At 46.5% G+C, this 20,399-nt stretch overlaps 1 protein-coding gene across 4 annotated transcripts in view; it reads left to right on the top strand.

Annotated features, from left to right (window-relative positions):
* Nucleotides 1-10,555: 10,555 nt before the first annotated feature.
* The window catches only part of TRABD2A (TraB domain containing 2A), a 72,872-nt gene continuing 63,028 nt past the window's right edge, over nt 10,556-20,399 (top strand). Inside the window, exon 1 of one of the 4 annotated variants that reach the window (XM_083481477.1) lies at nt 10,556-10,672. In XM_083481477.1, coding sequence (XP_083337603.1) covers nt 10,664-10,672 — 9 coding nt within the window. In that variant the 5' untranslated portion in view covers nt 10,556-10,663. Of the gene's footprint in view, nt 10,673-17,493; nt 18,143-20,399 lie in introns of those variants that run through there. The other 3 variants (XM_083481478.1, XM_083481479.1, XM_083481475.1) reach the window with 3 other exon arrangements.

Here is a 20,399-nt window from a genome sequence, read left to right as displayed (position 1 = left end):
CCACTGAGCTTCTTGGGCTTGCTGATCAGAAAGTCGGCAGTTTGAATCCCCATGATGGAGTGAGCTTTCGTTGCTCTGTCCCAGCTCCTGCCAACTAGCAGATTGAAAGCACACCAGTGCAAGTAGATAAATAGGTGCTGCTGTGGCAGGAAGGTAAACAGTGTTTCCTTGCACTCTGGTTTCCATCACGGTGTTCTGTTGCCTTAGAAGCGGTCTTGTCATGCTGGCCACATGACCTGGAAAGCTGTCTGGGGACAAACGCCAGTTCCCTCTGCCTGAAAGCGAGATGAGCACCGCAACCCCATAGTCGCCCTTGACTGGACTTAACCATCCAGCGGTCCTTTACCTTTTATCTTTACCTTCTATTTTGCTGTGATTTATTAAAAGCAGCCATGGGACACTAATCTGGAGTCGAGGGTGGAAATCTAAGCCTTTTCCCCAACTTAAGTCACAGCTGTTTACAGGTACAATGCAGATACACCTGTACTGTGCCTCTCCCCCCCCCCCTCCAAGGCAAATAGCTTTGGTGTGTGGGGAGCAATTTCAGTATGGAGACAGCACAGAAGGGAGAACTACAGTATACCTACTTCTGTGTTACAGCACTGATCCAAAATCCCTCTCCCTCTTCTTATTCACCAATGCAAGAAACATTGGGATGTCTAAGCAGAATTCCCACTTTACAACTAGTTTAGCCTTCAGATAACTTGAAACCCCTGGGTTTAAGCAGGCCTAACTGCATAACATCACTCTGTGGATTCAGTGATGCTTACTCCCAAGCAATCATACATGGGATTGCAGCCTAAAAGTATTACAAAAACTGGAGTGGAATATTGGCTACATTCCTCACAGCGGTTAGTGTGCATGGTATGCCGCCAAAATTTATGTAAATCCAGTTCCATTTCTAATTAGTCCGCCTCTGCACAAAGATAATATTGCCAGGTAAGACTCTGATTAAAACTGTGGTATGGTTACTTTCAGGGATAACAAAAGCTTGTTATACAAGTATTTTTAAAGCCAGTATTCCCTTTGTTGTTTCGCATTTAGCCACTTAAAGAAAACTACAGTATTTCCTAAATCCCAGATAAGCTCTTGTTTCCTTACCTAGAATCCTATTACACGAGATGATCTTACCACAAATCTCTTAAGGCTAGTCTGCAATAAGAAAAAGGTATATTGTTTCCTTGAAGTAATTAACTTGGAGTTTAACTGTCTCATGGTAAAATTGTACTGGGTGCAGGGAGGGAGGAAATTAGGATATAGAGCAAGGGTAGGCAAACTAAGGCTCGGAGGCTGGATCCGGCCCAATCGCCTTCTAAATCTGGCCCGCGGATGGTCCGGGAATCAGTGTGTTTTTACATGGGTAGAATGTGTGCTTTTATTTAAAATGCATCTCTGGGTTATTTGTGGGGCATAGAAATTCCTTCATCCCCCCCCCCAAATATATATATATAGTCCGGCCCCCCACAAGGTCTGAGGGACAGTGGACTGGCCCCCTGCTGAAAAAGTGTGCTGACCCCTGATATAGAGGCTCAGGGTGAGACTATAATGGACAAACAGTGAGGGGACGGAGAGTAAAATGCTGCTGTTTCCAGATAAGTATCTTTTTTCATAATAAATAGATATCATCATTAATTTGCAGAGGTACCAATGCTGTTTTCCCTTACTCTTAACCTGGGTGCAAGGCATCTCCTCATTTATGTATTTTAATGTATTTTTAATGTTTTGTTGGAAACCGCCCAGAGTGGCTGGGAAAAACCAGCCAGATGAGCAGGGTATGAATAATAAATTACAGTGGTACCTCGGGTTACATACGCTTCAGGTTACATACACTTCAGGTTACAGACTCCGCTAACCCAGAAATAGTACCTTGGGTTAAGAACTTTGCTTCAGGATGAGAACGGAAATCGTGCTCCAGCGGCATGGCAGCAGCAGGAGGCCCCATTAGCTAAAGTGGTGCTTCAGGTTAAGAACAGTTTCAGGTTAAGAACGGACCTTAGGAATGAATTAAGTTCTTAACCCTAGGTACCAGTGTGTTGTTGTTGTTGTTGTTGTTGTTGTTGTTGTTGTTGTTGTTGTTGTTGTTGTTATTATTATTATTATTATTGGTGTTCAATTCACTCATGACCACACATTCACAATGCCCTAGAAACCTGGAAATAGTGGGGAGAGACCAGATAGGCCTCAGCAAAGCCCGGATGCATCTCTGGCTTGTGAGTAGATCCTTACCAGAGCCCAAAGGGGACATCTTATTTGGGCTCTGGAGAGGGTCTCCTCGTGAGCCAGAGATGCAGCAGGACTTTGCTGAGGCTTCTGGCTAAGAGCTGAGATGTGGGAATCAGGGGCTGCTGCACTTTCCCACATGTCAGCTGTTATCCAGAAAGCCCCACTGATCTTCACACAGGAGAAGCACTCCCCCCCCCCCCAATAGGTGTAAATGGTAACTATTAATTCATATCGGAGAAAGTAAAGGAAAGTACAGTGGTACCTCAGGTTAAGTACTTAATTCGTTCCAGAGGTCCGTTCTTAACCTGAAACTGTTCTTAACCTGAAGCACCACTTTAGCTAATGGGGCTTCCCGCTGCCGCTGCGCCGCCACTGCGCGATTTCTGTTCTCATCCTGAAGCAAAGTTCTTAACCTGAAGCACTATTTCTGGGTTAGCAGAGTCTGTAACCTGAAGCATATGTAACCTGAAGCGTATGTAACCCGAGGTACCACTGTACTCACAGATTCTGTTAGCCTGGGGCCCAAATTTACTCCATACCCTTTGCTAATAATTGCCACTGATAAACTTCCTGTGGCCTAGTTGGTTTTGCCTTTTGGTTATATCTGCCAGGATACAAATGTAATAAAGATACAATAATTTTAAAAACTTAAGTACATTTGAGTTGCTTTGATTTAGGAGAAGTGAGCGTGTGCTTTAGGCCGCAATCCTGTACACAGCTCATTGGGAATAAGTCCCACTAAACTGAGTACGACTTGTGTCTTGGGAAACATAAACAGGCTTGTGCTGTAAAAAATTATCTCCCTCTGGGTGGGTGGGGGGGGGGAATTGTTTCGTTTTAGCTGGCTTGGGCCCGTGCATTTTTAAAAACTTACCTTGGGCGCTTTAATTTCACGTTTGAACTAGACTCCGGGAATTCTGTGTCACTTCAAGAATAGTTTCTTATGGGGAAAGGGGGGGAATGTAATTTTGACTCCCTTTTTAAAATTCTAGGGCAGCATCAAAAGTGTTTTTGTCAGTAATAGAAAATGATAGCTGGCTGCCAAATCCGTGAAGTCATGAGTTTTGTATTTAACACTTTCTGTGTGCTTGAAGGTGCTAACAATGGGCAGATACAGTTGATTGCCAGCTCCTCCCCCCCCCCCCCCCCCGCTGGCTGTTACATTATCATTAAATCCTTTTATGATTTGACTGCAAAATGGTTGAAATCCAGTTCAGAATCCATGGGGGGTAAAAAGCGAGGGGTGGAAATAATCTTTGATGGGATTTAAAAGGCTATTTAAACCTAGCAGACGATTCCCTAGGCTCCTGTGTACTGCGCTGGCTGGCTAATATAAATGAATGTTAGACTGAGGAAGGAAGTGACTGGAGATCTCTCAGGTTTCTTTTCCCATCCACATGCCAATGTAATGCAAGATTTCCCCTAGTGCCAAGTCCGTTTGGTTTAATTCAACGTGGTTCTGAAAAGTTATGTTTGGTTTGCATCCACACCAAATTCTGTAATAGACATTGGACCCTCCCACTGTGGAATTGCCTGGTTTTTACCCTGTCACATTATGCTTCAACCTTTATTCTTTAGTTATTCAGGACTTCTGCTTTTGGTCTGAGGATATGACAGGCCCCCTTCTCACCTCACTACTTGTACTTCTTCCTGTGCAGTAAGCACTACCTTTGTGACTCCTGTGCTGCTTCTCTGGGCAACATGAAAAGCCCTGGACCACATGGGAGGAGCCCAAGCTGTGGAGCTTAGTCACACAAGCATCACCTCTTCCAGAAGCTTCCTAGTGTACAGAAGACCCGTAGTAGTGTAGGGTCCTCCTATATGGCCTGGGACCCACAGTGCCTCCAATGTAATGTGACAACCAGTACATACTTACGACACTGAACACTGTGACAGAATAGGTAAAGGGACCCCTAACCCTTAGGTCCAGTCGCGGACGACTCTGGGGTTGCGGTGCTCATCTCGCTTTATTAGCCGAGGGAGCCGGCATACAGCTTCCGGGTCATGTGGCCAGCATGACTAAGCTGCTTCTGGTGAACCAGAGCAGCGCACGGAAACACTGTTTACCTTCCCACCGGAGCGGTACCTATTTATCTACTTGCACTTCGTGCTTTCGAACTGCTAGGTTGGAAGGAGCAGGGACCGAACAACAGGAGCTCACCCCGTCATGGGGATTCGAACTGCCGACCTTCTGATCGGCAAGTCCTAGGCTCTGTGGTTTAACCCCAAGCGCCACAGTCTCCAACATTTCTCTGATAAAAATAGGGATGTCCTACTCCATTATTATTATTATTACTACTACTACTACTACTATTACTACTACGACTACTATCTGAAGAAGTGTGCATGCACACGAAAGCTTATACCAAGAACAAACTTAGTTGGTCTCTAAGGTGCTACTGGACAATTTTTTATTTTTATATATATATTAAAATAGGGCATCATTCTTCTTCTTATTATTATTAATCGTCTTCATCTTCATCTTTTTTCCCACCCATCTGACTGGGTTGCCTCAGCCACTCTGGGCAGCTTCCAACATATATAAAAACATAAAGCAATAAACATTTTAAAACTTCCCTATACAGGACTGCCTGTCTTCCGTCTTCTGAAGGTTGTATGTATAGTTATTTATCTCCTTGGCCTGGAGGTTGCATAACTCCATACCCTCCAACATTTCTTAGAACAACAACCCACTCACCAACCTAGTCGAGGAGGGTGTTACTTAGCAACACCCAGGTACTTAGTCTCCCTTCATCAGCCAAGGTTTCTTGGCAGTGAGTGAAGCACTGGGTGGAAGATGTTCACCCAGAGACAAAGTGATCCACATGTCAGCTCCAAGCTCCCTTGTGGCAAGACCCCATTTTCCAGGGACAGCCCCGGATTTAAGAAGCCGTTCCATTTTCTGATTTCATCCAGGAATGTCCCATTTTTCTTTAGGACGTCCCTATTTTCATCACAGAAATGTTGGAGGGGATGTCTTGATTTTCATAAGAGAAATGTTGGAGGGCATGGTAGGACATGCCTGTTTTCACTGGCGAAATGTTGGAAGGGAGACATAAATCTGTTCTATTAACACGGGGCATAGAATCATTTACGCAGTAGGAGCGAGCCCACAGGAAATTAACAACAACAACAACAACAACTTTATTGTCAATGTACAACCTGTGTACAATGAAATTAACCAAGCCTCCCCCCCAAAAAAACTCAATCTCCCGAAAGTCAGTTGCACTATATTATTTTCCACTCAGCAGCCTAACAGCCCACGGATAGAAACTGCTTTTTAGCCTGTTGATACAACTGTTGATACAACTTCTATATCCTGTCCGAGGGTGGAAGATTAAAGAGGTGCTGGCAGGCATGTGAATCGTCCCTGAGAATTTTTCTCGCTCTCCTCTAAGTCATCGATCCCTTGCGATGCCATCTAGCGGGCTCAGAGGATAGCCTATGATATCATGTGCTGTGTTCACCATCCTCTATAAAGACTTTCTGTCCGTGGCTGTCAAGCCACGGTTGTATAATATGAGAGGACACTTTCTATTGTGGAAGGAGGTTGTCAATTGTTGTTTAACATTATTCTTTTGCAAGATCCTGAGAAAATGGAGTCTCTGCTGGGCCTTCCTAACCACCTGAGTTATATTGTTTTTCCAAGTGAGGTCTTCACTAAGGTAAATTCCCAGGAATTTAAAGGAAGAGACTCTCTCTACACAACACCCCCCCATATACAACGGGGATAGTTCCCCTCTTTTCCTCCGAAAGTCCAACACCATCTTCTTTGTCTTGCTAATATTTAGGTGCAAGTTAAGCACCATGTAGATACTTTTTGAACCTCCCCCCCCATTCAGATGCTTCTCCATGAACTCTGTTATCAAATCCTTTGAGCACTTTCCTGTGTTAATGGTTTATAGGTGAGAGGCTGTGATCCTACTTTATCCTGCTTTGATTTTGTTCACATTGCTAGTTCTGAAGAGAAGCTTTGCTTTTTGAAGAGGCTTCTGTGGGGACTTGGGGAGGAAATGAGTTATTGAAGCTTAGCCCGACAGAACATTTAAAGACACAGTTAACTTTAGCATGCAAATAATTTTGTTGACTCTAGTGATGTGTTCTGGTGAGAGGTCTAACTCGTGTCTCTTCTTCCACCCATGGGAAGGAAGCCCCAACCTGACAACAGGGTAGCAGGTAACCAAGGTAGAAAAGTTATTCATCAAATGAGAACCCCTAGTATAGCATCGTGATAGAAAGAAAGAGATACCCCATGACTTCAGATGCTATCTCTGTGAGAGCCACATGCCATAGATTTCAGCACCGCTCCCGTGTAACCACTAAGCCTGCTGCAAAAAATAAAAAATAAATATTACTAGTAAAGCACAATGTTTGAGAAGCCTTTCTTCAGGTACAGAAATACTATATTTTTTTTGCATCCATCTCCCCACCTCAGTAAACAAGGTGTCAGGTGGAATGATGTGATGTTTGATGTTTAAGCAAAGGATTATGTCTTCACTGTGAGTGCTGAGTTTCATTGTCCTACCTCTGTACTGAAGATAACTATATAAAGACATCAGTTATCAGTGAACTATCTTGGATGACTGCATTTTAACCCCTTTCCTGGCTCCCTTGCAAATGGGAGCAGCAGGAGGAGATCAAATTGTAGGATGAAGCTCCAGCACAGGGCTGTGTTCTTCACATACGTTCTTCAAGGCCTATCTTACATCATAACATGCATTGGATTTTCTCCCCAATTGTAAGTTCATAGCAGCTCTCTTCATATCCCACTCAGTGTGTGGATATCAGGCTCTTCCCTGTGCATTTATTGGCCTATTACATTACAAACAAACACAGAACACTGAACAGTCCCTTTAGTTTCCCAGTTCTACTTTTCAAAACTTGTCTTAATTCCTTTCTCACCCATTGATGCTTCCCTCATCTTTACTGTTGTTTTGCTTAAAACCTACATGCACCAGCTGAGCTAGTCAGCGCTACTTTTTCTTTTTCTGTGAAGAAAAGTAATAGAAAATAATTTCTTTTTATGTTCTCTTTATGCACTGATGTTTGAGGCTTGGCTATGGGGTGCTGCTGCTGTTTTTGCCATTCTTGATCCAGGCAGGAGGGTTAATGCAATTCAGCACTCGCTGCTCTCTGGCCATGTACTGCCTCGTCATGCCCTTTCAGCGCCTAAGAGATTTATTTTTGTTTAGCTTTCTTTCTCCATTCACTTTGAGGTGACTATTATTAAAATGTGTTTAGAGTACACTCTTTCCTCTTTATTTTGAGCTTCTGGCTGACTACGCTTGGTAATTACATGTAACCACTTCACTTTGTAATATATTCCCCATATTTCCCTTCCAGCTGACCTAACACTTTCATACAGTAACATACTACAAAGTTCAGTCACCCCTTTTTATCTGAAGGCGTAAATGGGCCTCTGTTGCTTCTGCATCTTTGAAATCCACATCAGTCCTTCTAAGCAAACTTCTTTTCAAATGCAGATAACGTGGAGGACTCAGAACTCCCGCCCCTTGCCCCTTAGTCCAAGGGAAAGAGCTTGTCTCCACTCCTCTGCACATGTTGCTTAATATCCACTTGCCATTTAAAATAATATTTGCAATACCAATGTGCAAATTTGCAAGGGAACATCGTTGTACTCTAAACTGAGCTTTGATACAGGAGGAGAAGTTTGAACTGATTTGATTACAGACCATTCCAAAGTTTGTATTCGTGATGCATTTGAAAGTTTGTAGTTTCTCAAAGTGAATGAAATGTCACATTCGTGAGGCTGTTTTGTAGTCCACTGCTGCTCTTAGAATAAACATGTTGGTTTGCTCTTGGGCATGCCTAGGGGGAGAAATAACAGTTCTGTACATTTTCGGCATAATGTGCTGGGTACTTATTGGCTAGCGCCCACAACATCACCAACACTATCTCTGGATTTGGGGAAGTAAAGAATTAACGCACCTGTCTGGACACCTCCTTAAAAAAGAGGGACATCTGTCTGGCACACATGGAACCGAAACTCAGGATTTATTTTTGTATGAATATCACAGGATATAAGCAAATCCATCTTCTGAAAAGGCACAAGTTGAGGGGGAACTATTCTGCGTGGCTAGGATGTGATCGTATTATTGGGAAACATTGACCTAAGCAGGGACTGGCCAGTGGAAGTTTATTTGGAAGAAGTTTTGGCATGGAGATTTACAGTAGTCCATAAAGACTTGCATCTGTTGATCATGCTTTCATGAGAAAGGGTTGACAATTCAGCCCTATATTTGTATGACCGGACACTTAACGCCACATACCGGTGAATGCTAATGCACATAGCAAAATTTTGTTTGGGTTGCCTACAATTTTCAGGTTAACCTTCTACTCTACTCATAATTAGAGTTACAAGAGCCATCCATCAGGCCACGGAGGAAAGCTCTTCCTTGCTTTAACTACGGTAAAAGGGCACTCAGCCAAGGATGCTTGGCTTGCCGGGTCAGTGCTAATGCCCAGTGAACGTGGACAGTTCCTCAAATCTGCTGTCTTGTTAAGAGGAGCGTGTCTTACAGAAATCTTCCAAGGGGTTCCGTGTACAGTGGTACCTCGGGTTAAGTACTTAATTCATTCCGGAGGTCCGTACTTAACCTGAAACTGTTCTTAACCTGAAGCACCACTTTAGCTAATGGGGCCTCCTGCTGCTGCCGCGCCACTGGAGCACGATTTCTGTTCTCATCCTGAAGCAAAGTTCTTAACCTGAAGCACTATTTCTGGGTTAGCGGAGTCTGTAACCTGAAGCATATGTAACCTGAAGCATATGTAACCCGAGGTACCCCTGTATTTGGGTTCACAACTTGCCAGTGGTAGAGGCTACTTCTTAACTAAAGGAGAAACCAAATTGCACAGAAAGATTTGTAAGTGCTTTAACCTGGTTGCTAAATACAACAGCATATTTAATTAGATATTCACAGTTTGTGGCTGGGTTTTCATTCTTGAATACTTCGCAGACCACTTGAATATTTTGCATCTTTTGTGGGCAAAACCAAACCAAAAAAAAAACCCCACTATGCCCTAAAGCTGGGAAGGAGGAAAGGGACATCTGTAACCTTTTGCCTGGGAGCAAGTCCCCTTAGAAAATGATAGACCCTCTCCATATTCCTGCTTAAGGGAGACATCAGTTGTTTTGTGACATTAGAAGCCATTACACCAAAAGGTCTCAGACCTTTTTGCATGCCTGAAAACCAACACAGTTCATGCCTTATTGCAGCTAAAGGTTGCAACCTTCATCATCCCTGACCCTTGGCCATTCTGGCTAGGACTGAGAGTGGTTCTCCAAGCATTGTTTACAGAAGTGCATACATTAGAGTGGCGATGTGCACCAAAGTGAAGGTATTGGTGAAAATAATATGCCAAAATGCATTATATTAGGGGAAACTGCTTGCAAAAATCTGTTTATTAGTCAAAACTGCATATGAAAATCTGTTTCTTAGGAGAACATGCAGATGAATTTTCATGAGGATTTTTTTTTAAAATTGCAAATTGCTGCAAAACATGGAGAACTGGATTTGAGATTGGAAGTATGAGAAGCTGAGAGAGCCAAAACTGACAGTTCCTCCCATCCCCAGGTGTTTCTCGAAGGTGCAATGCGTGAACATAAGGGTTCACGTGGGCATAATGTTACCATATTGGATTATTTTGATGGTGTTGGTCTTTCCCACCAAATCAGCCACCATCCTTCCTGATGGGATGGCAAATGTTTGTGAAAGACTTGTGCAATCATCCCTAGCCACGGTTGAGTTATATACCAGCATGCCCCTATAGCTTAAAATTATGCTGCATGGAAGCTGTTTCCATGCTGCCGAGAGCATGTATTATTGGGGCTTGACTCTCATAGTAATCAGTGGCGTGTACTTCTGAGTACATAAGATTAGACTTCCAGTCTCATTAATTTTGTTGGGAAAGTTAAGCAGCAGCTCAGTTTCAGTCCCAATGTACGTTTATCTGAATAAAACCAAAACGGCTCAATGAGCTTGGTTGTTTCTGATCCCAAGCTTCCATCTACAGCCTTCTAATAATTCAATTTCATAATTTCCACTTCATTTCCAATAATCTTGTTAGGCAGTCATGATACACACAGTGGTTAAATTATGCTGCTTTTTCAATCCAAAAGTCCAGTTTGCCAGAACATGTTGGTGTGGGGAAAATTCATGCTTCCCCTCAATTTTGTTTGAAGAAAGCATCAATTCCTAACTTTTATGCATTGCAAAGTCTTGCCTAATGGCCCAATCCCAAGACTTTCTGTGCCAGCACGTAAGTGCCCAAGAGAGAGCGCCTTGATTGCGGTTCCAGCTGAATGTCATAAATCATGCTAGAACATCACTGTTCCATGGAGATAAGTCTAGCATTACTTTCAGAAATGCTGACAAAAATAATATATAGGGCAGGTATTCCATAATATACACCCATCCAGATGGGCAAGGTATAAATAATAAAATTATTATTATTATTATTATTATTATTATTATTATTATTATTATTATTAATTAAATGCCTACTTTTAGAAAATAAAATGCACATTTCTGTTAATTTTCATTAAAGTCAAAATCTTATGTTACAACTGGGGTGGTTCATGTCAGTTTTCTGGACTGAGAGTCGTTTCAGAAGCTGCTAACCTTCTAACTCACATTGTCCAACTCTCCAGGGGCATAGCGTAGGGAATGCCAATGGGGCTATGGCCCCGAATGCAGATTTTTGAGGGGATGCGAAGCAGACGCCCCTGGCAGGCACCCCCAGCCCAACTCCCACTGTCAGAGGAACCAACTCTCATGGAGAGGAGCACGGGCACATAGATCGCATAACTCGGCCTTGCTTGGCTCTGGTTTGTGGGTCGCTCTGGTGGTGTCTGTAGTGAGGGCTGCGGTGCCCCGGCAGGATCCTTGACCCTCTGCACTCCAGTATTCAGAAAATGGAAGCCAGTAACTCTAAAACACATATGCAACATGAATGTTTATTCATATGTAAGTTTCATTTAGTGAAGAGCACAATTCATGAGCACAATTCAAGAGTATGTTTCCGAGTGTGCTGGGCCCAGGGGTAACCCGTGAAATGCGGTCCAGGACTGGTCCAGAGTCCAAAGGTTCCGCTGGGAGTCAGTCCGACAGGGCTGAGGCAGGACACGAGGCAGGAAACCAGGCAAGGACAGGTACAGGATCTCAGGCAGGATCTAGCAAACAGCAATGTTGCTCCCGCAACCTGGGACGGGGTCCAACACACAGCTGTCAATGTTTCCCTTTTTTTAAGGGAAATTCCCTTATTCTGAATAGGATTCCTCGCAAGGAAAGGGAAAGGTTGACAGCTATGGTCCGACAGCCTTTTATCTTTGTCGGGGTAGCACCGGTCCTGATCCCCTGGTGCCTTACCTCCCTGTTTCGCCCAAAGGCGAGCACTCCTCCTGTGAGGACTCAGGTCTCTCCTTCTTTCAGACCTTAGTCTCTGCAGTTTGGGAGACATTGGTGGGTTACTAGACCCAGGGGCCACCTCAGCCTCCCCTGACCAAGCCGGTAGTCGAACAGCTGTAAGTGATGGCCCAGCTGAAGGCAACAAGGTAATCCCCGCATCTGGAGCCAGAGCAGGCTCTGACTCAGCCCAGCTGGTGTTTGTTGCAGGGGAACCTGTGCAGACTGGGACTCTTCAGGATCAGGCCCCAGACTTGGTTCAGATGATGCCTGAGGCAAAAGGATCCAGTGCAGACTGAGTCTCCTCTGGTTCCGAGTCTGAGCCCGAGTCCCAGGCCATCACACCGAGCACAATTCAAAGTGTTGGTACTGACCTTTAAAGCTCTAAACTGCCTTGGCCCAGTATACCTGAAGGAGCGTCTCCACTCCCATCGTTCAGCCTGGACACTGAGGTCCAGCTCCGAGGGCCTTCTGGAGGTTCCCTTATTGCGTGAAGTGAGGTTACAGGGAACCAGGCAGAGGGCCTTCTCGGCAGTGGCGCCCACCCTGTGGTATGCCCTCCCACCAGATGTCCAGGAAATAAACAACCATCTTGACTTTCAGAAGACATTTGAAGGCAACCCTGTTTAGGGAAATTTTTTAATGTTTTATGTTTTCTCGTGTTTTTAATACTCTGTAGAGAGCCACCCAGAGTGGTTGGGGAAACTCAGCCAAATGGGCAGGGTATGTATGTATGTATGTATGTATGTATAAATAAATAATATTATTGGTGAAGTAAAACTGTTGCAAAGTGATCTCCCCAGGGCACAAGCCTGGGCAGTTGATATTGCAAAGACATTCATCAGAGCAGGGGGGACTGGAACTCCTGTCTTTGCGAAGTGTTGCTTTTTTTTTCTTTGCCTGAGCTGGACGCAACCATTATGCAAAATGTGCTAGTATTTGCATGCAGCAAATGAGAGAACTGAACGAAAAGTTTCAAGGAGCTGACAAAGCGATGAAGGAGGCCATTTCACTTCGAGAAGATGGAACAAGACGTGGGCTGGTATTTGGGCAGATGTGTTCGTAGAGCAAGCATTTATGAAATCTTCCAAAGCTGTGGAGGGATGACATATGGAGGAAGGATGACAAAAAGCCAAAGAGCCATGTGGATCTGGAGTCTTGTCATCTGTGCGTCAAGCGTCTTGACAGGGATTGCTAGATGTGGCAGTGAGTAAAGCGTTGGTCTGTCTGAAGCAAGGCTGTCAAGAGATTTGAAAGACTTCTGCAAGATCCAAAAAAGGAGGAGAAGGTGAATGTTGATGAAGCAGAACCTTCTCCAGTAGCAGGAGTCTTTGCTAACATGAGGATGGTGGTGTTAAGAACTCAGGCTAGCACAGGGGTAGGCAACCTAAGGCCCATGGGCCACACGCAGCCCACAGGGGGTCGTTTAACTGGCCCACGAGTCACCCCGGAACTGAGCTGCCCACTCAGCGAGTCCCCGCGTGCTGCGCTAAACCGGAAATCGCATCTGCGCAGACGCCAAAAATCGCAGGCGGGCGTGCGATCCATGGAGGATTCTGCGCTGGAGTGAACCGGTGCAGGCCTGGTAAACCTTGCCAACCCCTGCTATCACTATTGCAGCCACATTAGAGATGGCAAAAAGTGCTAAGGCCACCCAGAGCTTGCATGGCTGGATTGTGGTTTGAAGCAGAGACTCCTGGCTCAGATGCTTAACCATTAAGCTACACTTTCTCCTTTCTCTGTAAATGAAAACATCATGTTTCATCACTTCCCATCACATAAAAGCGTGCCTTTTTTCTTCCTTCCATGAACACTAGTTGTTCTTTAGTTCTAAATCATTAAAACTATTTTTATCCTGACTCTTATTTTATGCCACAAATTAACGTGTCACAAGAAGGCCTACGATGAAGCACTCTCCTCTTTATGGCAGTGCTATTTCTTGCCATCAGGGCAGACACAATAAATCTACAGAGCTTGCATAATGTAGTTGCAGAGGCTCAGCTGTGAACCAGGAAGCCCTGCCCACCATGTGCTGCTCCTGCCTGAACTTAGGTGAGCCATTGTGTCTCAGCATCAGTCTCATACCTGCAAAATGGGAGAATCATGGCAATCACAGCAGCAATACAATCCTAAGCAGGTGTCCTCAATATCAAGTCTCATTGTGCTCAGTGTGGCTTATTCCCTGATAGACATCTATAGGATGCCATGTTAGTCTGCCGCAGCAAAAACAAAACAGAAGCCCAGAGGTTATCGTGACACCCGAAAGACACATATATTATTGCATACGTTATCATGGCGGCAGCCCACTTCCTTAGATGCATGGAAGTGTTGTCCTAAGTTGCAGGTTGATGTGCCTGTGGTTTGGAAGGCAGGGGTGGGGTAGGTTGTAAACTGTGAGGCTGGGAGGAAATGAAATGCAGAAAGTACAAAGATGGTGATAATTAAACAATTAGCAGTGGCAATTCACCAAATAGTTGGTGATAGCACAGGCATCCTGGCATTGGGAAGCCAATTAGCACGTGCACTGTGACAAAATTCCATTGCCCTGGTGCTATCCACAAGAGTCGACACTCATCCCCCTCACCTTTCACCCTTCAGAAGCCCCTTTTTCCAAGCACGGCCACTTTAAGGCCAGTTACAGACAGGATGAAATGACTTTCGGATATTGCTGTGTCTGATGTGTGCCCATATATTTTATTTTTTGGCAGAGGATGGCCTTTTTGCCCCATGTAGAATGCAAAGAGGTCACTGCTGGCACTTGATAGCATATGTTGTATAGAAGATAAGCAGGTGAATGAACCCCCGATACTGTGGATGTTATTGCTTGGTCCTGAGCTGGTCTGAGGACAGAGATGCCCTCTGCGTTTGCTGCAGGATCCGATCCTGGTGTGTCTCTCTCTGGCTGTGTTGTTGCTAGTTGAGCAGCTGACTTAGGTTGAGGGAGATGGATGTCTGTAAGCAAGTACAGACCTACCCAACCATGTCTGTGTTTTGTCCTGTGTGGATGCTGGATTGCATCATTGTTTATACTGCTGATGTATTTGTGTTTTATTAATGCATCACTCTTTTCCGGGAATGTTTTTTTCTCCAGGAATGTTAACCAGCACCAAAGGGTGGAGCCTACGTTTTAGATATAAGTAGGTGTGTTAAACTGACCGATTCTATTCATGCTTCAAACCCTACTTAATTCAAAGGACCTTCCTCTCAAAGAAGTGTGTCCCACATCCTTAAGCTGCGTCCCACATCCTTGGGAGCAAATCCTATTGAACTCTGTATGACTTATCTTTGGGTAAATGTGCTTAGGAAAGGACTATTGACCTTAGAGGAAATATTTTAAATACCTCCTTCTTTAAAAAAAATATCTCACTGATATTACCACCCACCCCCCGTCTGCTCAGACTTGCACACCACAAAGTTGTGTCCTTTGAGATGTTGTTGGGCTGTGTACACATTGTCTCTTTAAAGCACTCTGGAAGCACATTCTTGCCCTCAAAGAATTCTGGGCACTGTAGTTTACCCCTCACTGACTTCCAGTACAGTGGTACCTCAGGTTACAGACGCTTCAGGTTACATACACAGACTCCGCTAACCCAGGAATAGTACCTCGGGTTATCAACTTTGCTTCAGGATGAGAATAGGAATTGTGCTCCGGCAGCGGGAGGCCCCATTAGCTAAAGTGGTACCTCAGGTTAAGAACAGTTTCATGTTAAGAACGGACCTCAGGAACGAATTAAGGTCTTAACCCGAGGTACCACTGTACCCAGCAACCTTTAACCCTTTTAAGCGGAGGGTGGATGGTCATCTGTCATGGATGGTATAGTTGAGATTACTGCACTGCAGGGGGTGGGACTAGAATCACTAGGTGACCCCTGGAGCCCCTTCCACCTCTATGATTCTGTGAACGAGGCCTCTGAAGGTCCAACGATTGGATGATTCTTAGGTCTTCAAAAACCCAGTTCAAAGGGGGTCACAAAACCACTGTTTGAGAGGGGCTTCAGAAGATATCTTCAGAAGCCCTCCCCCACAACAAGCCATCTTGCCCTGTGCTCAGCTGCAAACACCCTGCCCTTACCTACCCCACACCTGATTTCAGGTGTAGGACCAGTGGCTGTAGCTTTGCCAAAATGGCCTCCAAGCCAAATGGGGAGGCCGACTTAGCCCATGGGCCAGAGTTCCCCTCCTGTTGGAGGCACTATACCTCTGCATGCCAGTCGTTGGCCATCATCACAAGCGATGAAGGTACTGTTGCCCATTCAGGCCCTGCTTGGGGCTTCCTATAGGTATCTGCTTGTGAGAACAGGATGCTGTCCTCGATAAGCCTTGGGCCTGATCCAGCAGGTTCTTCTCATGTTCTTACGCTTGCATGAAGGGTGGTCTATAAATATTTATTGTCTCTAAAAAAGTTTAATTAGTATTTTAATGCAATCTTATTCCCACCCACTCCCAACAGGTTGGGTTCTAAAACCACAATAACTGCATACCATTGAGCATATCATATACAGTGGTACCTCAGGTTAAGAACTTAATTCGTTCTGGAGGTCCGTTCTTAACCTGAAACTGTTCTTAACCTGAGGTACCACTTTAGATAATGGGGGCTGCCGCCACGCCGCTGCTGCGCGATTTCTGTTCTCATCCTGAAGCAAAGTTCTTAACCCGAGGTACTATTTCTGGGTTAGCAGAGTCTGTAACCTGAAGCGTCTGTAACCCGAGGTACCACTGTATTTAGTATCACTGAATATTTAAAAACTTTCCTATACACAGGGCTGCCTCCAGATGTCTTCTAAAGGTTGTGTAGTTGTGTAGTTACTTATCTCCTTGGCTCGGGGGGGGCACATAACTCCATACCCTCCAACATTTCTCTGCAATATTGGCGGGGGGGACGTGGGTGGCTCTGTGGTCTAAACCACAGAGCCTAGGGCTTGCCGATTGGAAGGTCGGCAGTTCGAATCCACGCGACAGGGTGAGCTCCCATTGGTCTGTCCCAGCTCCTGCCAACCTAGCAGTTCAAAAGCACGTCAAAGTGCAAGTAGATAAACAGGTACCACTCTGGTGGGAAGGTAAACAGTGTTCCCGTGCGCTGCTCTGGTTCGCCAGAAGCGGCTTAGTCATGCTGGCCACATGACCCGGAAAAACTGTCTGCAGGCAAACGTCGGCTCCCTAGGCCTATAGAACAAGATGAGCGCCGCAACCCCAGAGTCGTTCATGACTGGACTTAACTGTCAGGGGTCCTTTACCTTTTTTAAAGGAAAAGTAGGACAGTATGGGATGGAATCAGAAACCGGGACGGCTTCTGTAAATCCGAGACTATCCCTGGAAAATAGGGGCACTTGGAGCAGCCTTTCTGTGTGGGTCCCCAGATGTTGTTGGACAACAACCCCATCACTCCTAGCTAGCAAGCCCAGAGCTCAGGAGGAGTTGTAGTCCAACAACATCTGGGGACCCACAGGCTGAGAACTGCTGACTTGGAGGGTCTGCGTCTGGGTGCTGCAGTTGCTGGAAACCACAGGAGGGGGAGAGGACTCTTAGGCTGGGATCCTACTTGCCCCCCCCCCCAAAGGCATTTGTTTGGCCACTGTGGGAATAGGATGTTTACTATAAGGGCTATTTGGTCCAGCAAGCTCTTCTGCTATTCCTTCAGTTGAAACCACTGGACTTTCTCCCAGGCTACTTTGCACCTGGTCTGCCTCCTTTCCAGGATGGCTCTGGGTAACTGGACGTCCTACTAAGGGAATGTGCCTTACAACTTGCCAGATCGGGAGAATCCAGCAGGAGGCCGACAGGGACCCTGGCGCTTAGGTCAGAGAGGAGAGAGAAAGGGGGAGTTCGGGGTGGGGGAGCGGGGGAGAGAGAGACGGCGGCGGGAGCGAGTTTAGGGTTAGGCACCTCCTGCGGCCAATCCCGCCGAGTGCCTGCCTTCGTGCCTCCTCCATCCAGGGGCTGCCGGCGGGATTGCACAGCTCGGCGCTGAAGCAACTTTTGCAAGGAGGCGAGAGCTTCCATAAGGGAAGGAGAAAAGGACCCGTCCCTGGAGGGGGGTGGGTGGGAGAGGGAATTCCTGCTTCCGCACACACCCCACCCCTCCCCTCGGCATGGCGAGCCCCCCCTTCCCTCCGCCTGGCACAGGGACCCTTTAAGGGGAGGGGGCAGCGCCTGGAAGGCTTGGCTAGGGGATGACTCGGGATTGGGCCGCTGGGGCAGCCGCCTTAGGTGCACCACCGGGAGGAAAACACGGGCCGGGCTTTAAAAAACCAAAACAAACCCAACTCGGCGCAACTTCGGCGGAGGCGAGCGAGCCGATTCCCGCCGCCGTTTCCTTTTCCTCCCCGCTGCCTGCCTGCCTGCTCCCCCCCATCCGTGCTCCGGGCGTGGAGTGAACTAGGATGGTGGTGCACAGCGCCGGGGCTGGCTTGCTGCTCAACTGTCTCCTCCTCCTGCTGGCTGGAGCGAAGCAGAGCCGGGATCCCGCTGCAACCAGCTGCCAGACCCACAGGAAAGTAAGTTCACCTCCCGGGGGAGGGGAGAAGTCCGGGGTGGGGGTGCGGGGGGGGGGAGAGACTGTCTCTTGCAAACTTGGGCAGGATGGCGCGAGGCCAGCAGAGTCGCCTCGAGACTTTTTTTTGCTTATATTCTCCCATTTGGGGGAAGCCTCTCAAACTCGGGTGTGTTTTGAGAGCAACGCACCTTCCCTTTTCTAGGGGGCTGGAGGAGAGCAGCGCCAGAAAGTGGGGTGGGGGATGGACCCCCAGGGGATTGAGCTTGGCTGCTCCGCTGTTGTATCCACGCAGCGCACTTTCGCATGCACGAGGGAAAGTTTTGCTGCTGCTGCTGCTTTGCTGCGTGTTTTTTCTCTCTCCTCTTTTTTTTGCAAACTGAGTTTCACGCTGGGTGCTGGACTTGTCAGCAGGAATTTTGCAGGAGGGGAAAAGTGCTGCCGGCAAACTGGGCTGCCTCATCCCACCCCACCTTCGCTTGCAAGGCAGCCCCACCAGTGTCATGCGGCACATTTAAATGGGTGTGTTGGGGGCATGGGCTGGGGAGGGGGCAGGAGGAGCCCAGAAGCGCCAGGAGAGCGTGTCAGAGCCACGTCCGCATGCACCCTTGCCCGGGAGTGAGGCTCAGCAGTCACAGCCGGGGCTGGACTTCTGGCTCCCGGTGCATGAAATCTGCACTGCCAGTTTGCGAGCGTGTGGAAGGTGTGCTGCCAGGACTCTTTGTTGCTTCTCCTGCTTCGCAAGACACTTAACAGGCGGCTCCTGCTCTGGAATCTGTTGCAGCCTCGAGAGTTGTCTGCATTGAACTCAGTGGCCGGCGGGCGGGGGGGGGGGAGGACTTGCTTCTGAGTAGACCCCAACCTGCCAACGTGGGATCTCGCCTCCAGCAGCTGCGTGCGAAAGGCGGCCTCGGAGGGGGAAACGCCTTTCCGAGAAGCTGAGAGAGAGAGAGAAGTGATGTGATGTCCGCCTTGGCCGTCGTTTGGGTGGAGTGATGTCTTTTTTAAAAAAAGAAAGACATGAGGCTGGGGTGTAAATTAGCCTTTGATGGGATTTAGAGTGCCTTTAATGAGATCCAGCGGGGAGAGGAGATAAGGTTCAGTGGAGGTGCCAGCCTGCTGTTTGTTTGGGTCATCCACTCTTTGGTTTTGTTTACTTTTAACACTTCTCACTCCTCTGCCAATTCCTCCAACCCCCTCCTCCCCCCCCCTTTCCCCATAGCATCCCGCCAGGATGGAAGGCTGGCAGGAGGTTCTTGCATTCCGAATGCACCTCATCAGGGCTTCATTTGTTCTGTTTTATCTCCTGTTCCTTTTAAGGGAGACGTTTTGCTCTTGCACACCTTAAAAAAATGGGTAGGGTTTTAACTGCGCTAAAAAGCCTTTCTCGTACATCCCACATTTTGCAGGCTGTTGAAAAATCTTAAGCTCTAGTTAAAGTAACTTTTCTTTGCCACAACTATTAAAAAAGGGTACATTTTTCTTAGGGGAAAAACACAACCCTGTAGAAAAGAGAGAGTGCAGTCTTCACAGATTATTGGAAAAGCCAAGCTGTTCTGTGGATGGCCCCGATAATCCCATACCCTGGAGATCCTAATTGAGATGCAGAATATGAAGATACCGTGAGACATACTATGAAAAGTCTTTGGAAAAGACTGGAGCGAACAACCTTCTTTAAGCATGTTTACTCAGAGGCATCCCACTGTGTCCAGCAGAGCTTCCCTCCCAAATGTTCCTGGAACGGCAGCTAAGGCTGAACTCTGTGGAGTATCTTTCTGAGTAAGCTTGCTCTGGCCTGACTCCTGAACAGCTTTTAATAAGAAGTGCAGGTGGAAGGAAATATTTCAGCCAACACCACAATCCCCTGCATGCTTACTTGGAAGTCTGGGCCCACTGAAATGTTTACTTTGAAGTAAACATGCACAAGGCCGCCTGCCAGTTCCACAGAGTTAACGTTTGTTTCTTGGAACCCCATAGGTTAAAAATAAGTTACCTAGCTGTGCACAGGATCATGGCCATTGCTGATACGAGCAGAGGGAGAAATCCCAGAAAAGGACAGCTAAAGGAAACCAGCACAGAGAGAATTTATAGCAGAGTCCACAGAACTGTTTTGAAAATTGTTTTTGCCATTCTAATTCTAAATGCATTCAATGGAAGCAAGTTAATATTGATCTATTGCCATGCAGCCTCGACTGGGGCATGAGACAGTTAACATGACATTAGAGCAGTGTATCGTGATGCATTAGGCCCTTCCTGTGTGG

This window comes from Podarcis liolepis (genome assembly GCF_965112155.1).
Source record: "Podarcis liolepis genome assembly, chromosome: 17".
NCBI lineage: Eukaryota > Metazoa > Chordata > Lepidosauria > Squamata > Lacertidae > Podarcis > Podarcis liolepis.
The sequence above is the reverse complement of the archived record's forward strand: the minus strand, read 5'-3'. Positions and strand labels throughout refer to the sequence as shown.